This window comes from Melanostigma gelatinosum, assembly GCF_949748355.1.
Source record: "Melanostigma gelatinosum genome assembly, chromosome: 8".
NCBI classification, from domain to species: domain Eukaryota; kingdom Metazoa; phylum Chordata; class Actinopteri; order Perciformes; family Zoarcidae; genus Melanostigma; species Melanostigma gelatinosum.
In genome coordinates, this window is record NC_136641.1 from 15,435,707 (window position 1) to 15,441,706 (window position 6,000).

A 6,000-nucleotide genomic window follows, 5' to 3' on the forward strand; every position below is an offset into this window, starting at 1 on the left:
CGTGCTACCAAGCCGTAAACATTTTTCTGACGTTGCCTTGCCTCGGCTGTACAATAGTACACGCCAAAGGATTTCTGCGGAGCTGGAGGGGATGTCATTCTACTCCGCAACAACTGACCTGTGGTCCAGCAGGTTGACCCAGACACCGATCCACTTGACTGGTAGAAGCGTCACCAACTTAACTTTCCAAGGCTAAGTACTTTAGCAAAGAAATACCTCTCTGTGCCAGCTACAAGTGCCCCCTCTGAGAGGCTTTTCAGTGTGTGGGGGGGCATTGTTACATGCCACCGTGCATGCCTGAAGCCAGAGGTAGTAGACAGGCTTGTCTTCCTGGCAAAAATATTTAGAAAAAACATGCACTACTGTTTAATACTGTTGGTTATGTTGTGAATGCACTTGATTTTGTTTACATGCACTTATTTACTGTGCAAAATATGTTATGTTGATGTTAGATCAGATGTTGCACTTTTGAAAATGTGAATGTTAAAGGGTCACATACATTTTATTTCATGCTGTGTTTGTATCAGTGTATTCAGTTAGAAAAGCTTACTGTAAAAAGTTACATTTGCACAGTTGTTTACAATGGAAGGCTACTATTTAATGCCATTTAATGTTATGTTTAATTTAATTTTATATTTAAATGATTCAGGGAAACAAAAGAGTGACCAAATACTTTTTGTATACTACAGGCACCTTTCTACAATGTTCAGGTTTTGTTTGCACTTTATTTTTATCAACCTACTTGGGAAAATCATCACAAAATAAAATAAAAAATTGTTTTCAACAGCTTCTGTCATCTGCAAAAAATTTTGGGGGAAAAAATCGATTTAAATCGTGAATCGGATTTTTTGTAAAAAAATCGGAGATTTTTTTTTTAGGCCATATCGCCCAGCCCTAGGCGTACATGAGGATGACCCGGTAAATCCAACAGGACCAACACACAAAGAGCAGCGGCTAAAATTGTACAAAAACTGACAATCGGAAGGGTCAACATGAGGCATCAGGTGAAGAGTTCACCATTAATGACGTTGAAGGAAACCGGGAGTCACAAAGCCAGTATTCTCATAGCTGTGCCAGGTATCATGCAAACGTTGCAACCCTCTGCAACGTTTGAACAACTCTGTGTACGCTCTGTACGAAGTGATATGTGTTCCTATCTAAAGACGTGCCTTAATGTGCCATGTTAAAAAAAAAAAAGAATAATTTCTAAGAGGTATCATCATATGAATGAAAGAAAGGGAAAACAGCAATGCAAGACTGATTATATCACCAACAATAACCCCATGGCTCTTACAGCGCTGCATTGACACACACCCACACTCCCTATTTTGTTAAGGAAGCCGATCCGTTCCTTTTTTGGGTCTTAGGAGCTAAACAGGGTAAACAGCGATGTAGCGTACTGAAAACACCAGATACACAGTACACCCCTGCTGTTCACAACCAACAAACACTCTTTCATCTGCGGTCTCACGCCTTCAATATGTGGTAACAACACTGAGGACGTTTATGTTAATCTGGTGTTGCCTTCTGGTCACAGTTGATTGCAATGCAGCGCAGGAAGTAGAGGGATAAAAAGGGGGTCTTTCCTGCTGCAACAGTCAAGAATCCAACCGTCTGCTATTATCATTTCACAAATATTTTCACTCGGTCAAGACCAAAATGCAAAACACCTGCACACACGTTTGACATTAAATCTCACTGAGAAGCCAAAGAATGTGCTGAAAACTGGAAACGCCGCCTGAATTTACATCCACATATGTTATGCCTTTTTTTATCCTATGTGACTCTGTGAGAAGACTCTGAATGGCAGAAGATCATTATGGGGATCATCTGTTACCTGATAAGAGTGCATGAATAGACAGCCTCAGGTGTACATATAATAACCGCTCCCCAGTGACCTCCACTTGGAGAAGCTGAAGAGGGCAGTCCAGGCTCTATTAGCTGTTGAATGTGTATGAGGGATGGTGAATTTTTCCAGCAGATGTTTTCAGTGACAGTTCTGAGGAAAAGGTAAAGCCAGGTCCCATTAAAAAGGGCAGGCAAACAGCGTGTAGGCTCCTCAGGAATTCAACCTCTTTAGCCTCTGACCCACATTTACACTTTTCACCAGCAGGACTCTTCTGCTTCTAAAGGTTGCTCATGCACTTTATGTAAGCGCAGTAGTCATAAAGTTATCAACGGGGACGTCGTAATGGTATCATTCCAAACTATAAGTAAATGTGGACGACAGGACCATTTTGCTACATGCAATGCAAAATAAAAATATATACGAATGACTCAACACTGAAATGCTATTTTCTCAGCTAAATCTTAAAATGACATATCTAAAATAATGAAGCGTCATATTTACTGCAATGTTAACTGGAACTGAAATAATTAGTTCATTGATTGTGAAGTCAGAAAATGAATCACTATTTTGATTTGGGTCGCAACAAACCGTTATTTTCACAATTCAGAAAACAGTGAACATCCCAGACCGTGTGTCATTTTTTAATTACTTTCCTCTTTACCACAAAAATCAAAGACAAAAGCAGCAAATTGTCACAATTGCTGAGCTGCAACTTTGAGATCTTTTGGCATTCATGCTAAAGGTGACTTAAATTATCAAAATAGTCTGCAATTATTTTCCTGATTGACTCTGTAACTGATTCATCGATATTCAAGCAAAATGATGGGGATGGTTCCAGCTTCTCAAATGTTAGAATTGAATGATTTACTTTGTCTTATTATTATGGAAAACTGAGTATCTTTGGGTTTTAGACTGTTATCTGGACAACACAAGCAAGTTATTTTAATATGTCCCTTTGGGCTCTAGAACATTTCAGGGGGCATTTTTACAATTGTATTACATTTTGTCGATCAAACTATTAATTAGTTAACTGGTGAAAGAATCTGCAGATTAATAAATGACAAAAAATAGTTGTTAGTTGCATCCCAAATTTTTAACAATCTTAAATTAAGAGCAAACATAAATTCCAATTCCATTCATGTTTGGTTATATTCCCGATTACAATCCTGGATCATCAGCACTGAACTGGATTTTGTCAGTATGAAAGGGGCAACACCTTTAAGTGCCTCAATAATACTCTGGTCAACGCCAAAGATCAATAACAAACAAAAGGTCTGTCCAATGTTAAACTTTTCACTCGTGGCCTTCTGAACTTCCTCTCACCAATACTTTCCCATTCATAAAGTCAGGCTGTGGCCCAGTGGTGATCCAGACAAATCCAGTCCAAGTGGCTGGCCTCAGGGCTTCCAACCAATCACGTGACCATTTCGGACCAGCACTGCCACTAATAATGTACCACACCATTTACATCACTGACTCGTTGTGATGTAACTGTGCATGCAACTACGTATGAAACTATGTCGGCTACAGAGTATCAAAAACTGACGCTAGAAGTTTATTCTGTTCACCCGCCCTCACCCCCAGCTCATCCACTGGTCCCTCCCCCAACTTACAGTCACATCTAAATTGGATTGATGGTCTCCCTGTGTCCAGATGTTACATACTGATGGAGGAGGTGGGAGGAGCTTGGCCACTCCTGTAACCTCAGCTATAGCTTTCACTGTGAACAGCCTCCATGACTATCTAATGAAACTTACAGTCGACCTTCTTGCATCTTGCTTTTTTTTGGACACAGAAGTAAACATGGGCTAAAAGAGTGAAAGGAACTGTCAGATTGATATTATTCATGGACAAGGCTGTCCGGTCTGAGCTGGACAGAACAGAGGACATGCTTGACTTGTTCCACTGTTTTACAGCCACAATATAATATGATTGACGAGCAATAGATTCCAGAATATGACAATAAATGGGCTGAACAACATGTGCTTTCTGGTTAAACCTAATTTAGAATACTAGTTATGTAAGTGCAACGTTCAATATTGAATGTGGCAAAATATACATGCAGTAAAAAATTAAAAGGCAATTTTGTACCTTGAGGTTTCCCTTTAAGTGTTCAAGAAAGAAAAAGCAAGCTGTTCGCTCAACAGGTCTGCAATGCAGTGTCACGAGAGCAATGGTGCATTTGATATCTCATTACTACTATCAGGGATTCGGGAGTATTGAGGAACTCCAGGGACGTAACAGGATAAGTACTCATTTCACTCTCACACAGTACCTGGCTGTCACTAATGAGTTGTAGTTCCCAGCCAGCTACCGACGCTACACGTCGGGACACGCCGCGCCATCGAGAGAACACCTTTACGCGCAGACACAACTGTTGTTTTCATGTGCGAGGAGCAACAGAAAACAAACATGAAAGCTGACCTGACCGAAGGCTCCCATAGGTTTGATATGGAAGTCAAGCCGGCGGTTTCTTTTTTGTTTTTCTTTTTATAACATTGGTCTGAATGGTAGCCATCAGCTGTGCTCATACAAACAATATACGTGAGGAATTAATGGTTACATGGGGGGACAATGGAGAGGGGATATAGCCATTTTGTCGCAGTCAATCACAAATGGTGTCGTTTTGTGGAAACGGGTCGTTCGTGCAAGTGTTGCCTTCTACCTGCTGGATATGCCAACAGTGAATAACCTTACTGTCTGCCATCCTTGCAGGCAGGCCCATACTGTCTGCCCAGACAGGAGCCCTGCTAAAAAATTTTTTTTTAAAAACGCCGACTGATTTTACGCAAAAATAAAATCAACGCGCTGCTTATTTGTGCGGTTCTTTCTCTGATGTTCCTAATTATCGACCTCTTCCTCTGAGGAGACTGCTGTGTGTGTTATTGTGAAGGCAACCGATCTGCGGTGTTTGCTCCAACTCTGGTGAACACAGGCCTGTGCACGGATGCTTTGCAGGGAAAAACAAAAAAAGTGGTCATGCTTTCACAGGCTTCTTACCTACGATTGCACCGTTAGGAGATATGATCTCCAAGCAGAGTATACATCCCAAGTAGAACAACCTCATCGCCATCTCCTGAGCAATGCTCGGTGGCACTGCTGTTAGAAAGGAATAGAGGAAAAGTTGGCTGGATCTCTAAAACCTAACAACCCGATCGACCACCTCATCCGAACCCCTTCAATGGTCCGGGTGCGATTGTCCGTTCGGTTGCACCCTCAGCACGGTGGCCGCTTCAGACGGGCTTCAGCAATGAAAGGAGACGTGCATAAAGCCCGGCAAGGCTGTAGGCGATGCAGCAGCACAGTCATGTATATTTCTAATTGATTATCGGCATTCAAACATGATGCACTGTGTAACCTCTGTCTCGCAGTGCTTGCTGGGGTCTCTTGTTTTCACCACACCATGCCGCCAGAATCGTCCACACGTCCTCAACAACCGCAGCCGCCGGCTCCGTTCAGCTCATTCCGTGCCAAACTAAAAAGAGAAATTAAAAAGTAAAGGCGTTTTTTCTTTCTCCCCCTCGGAAATCCGATGCCTCACTGTGCTTGTGGTTGCATGAGTGGATGGTGAATCTCAAGCTCCAGCACTGTGAACGAGCCCGTGACGTAAGCTCGGCTCCTCAACAAAAAAAAAAAGGGGATAACTAAGCGGCGAGCACCGTCTGCGCATGCTCTAACACACCTCCTTTTATCCTGTTTCATGCGCTTTCTCGTCAACCGTGGAGGTGGGAGAGAGAGAGGCGGCTCTCCCTGCAACTGCAGCTCTGGGATCAGCCATGTTGGCTCTAAATGTCAACAGGATCCTGCTTTTTATTTCTTGTTACAAAATGAAATGATGATGAGTCAATGATAATACTGCAAAGTCAATTAAACACCTGCACTGCCATGCTGCTTACTGAGTTATTGAATATAATGTCTGCTTTCCCCCCTTCCATCAACAGTTATTTCATATAAACTCGAGGCTACATAAACAGATTAAGTCATAAAAAAGAAACAAATATTTTCAAATCAGCAGACATGTTACAGCCTGTAATTGTAGTCCAACATATTTAGTTATTGCTCTCAAATGGAATCCAACATATCACTTTCAAATCGTTTCAAATTGTGATACCTGTAAAGAAATTCCTATTTTGGTTCAAATTTTCTGACAG

General features: G+C 41.7%; 1 protein-coding gene across 1 annotated transcript in view; it reads right to left on the reverse strand.

Annotated features, from left to right (window-relative positions):
• LOC306780688 (low-density lipoprotein receptor-related protein 1-like) overlaps positions 1-5,375 on the reverse strand; it is a gene marked incomplete at its 3' end in the record, with an annotated part of 31,589 nt that extends 26,214 nt beyond the window's left edge. The window contains exon 1 of the mRNA XM_079273124.1: positions 4,850-5,375. Coding sequence (XP_079129250.1) covers positions 4,850-4,922 — 73 coding nt within the window. The 5' untranslated portion in view covers positions 4,923-5,375. The remainder of the gene's footprint in view (positions 1-4,849) is intronic.
• Positions 5,376-6,000: the final 625 nt, after the last annotated feature.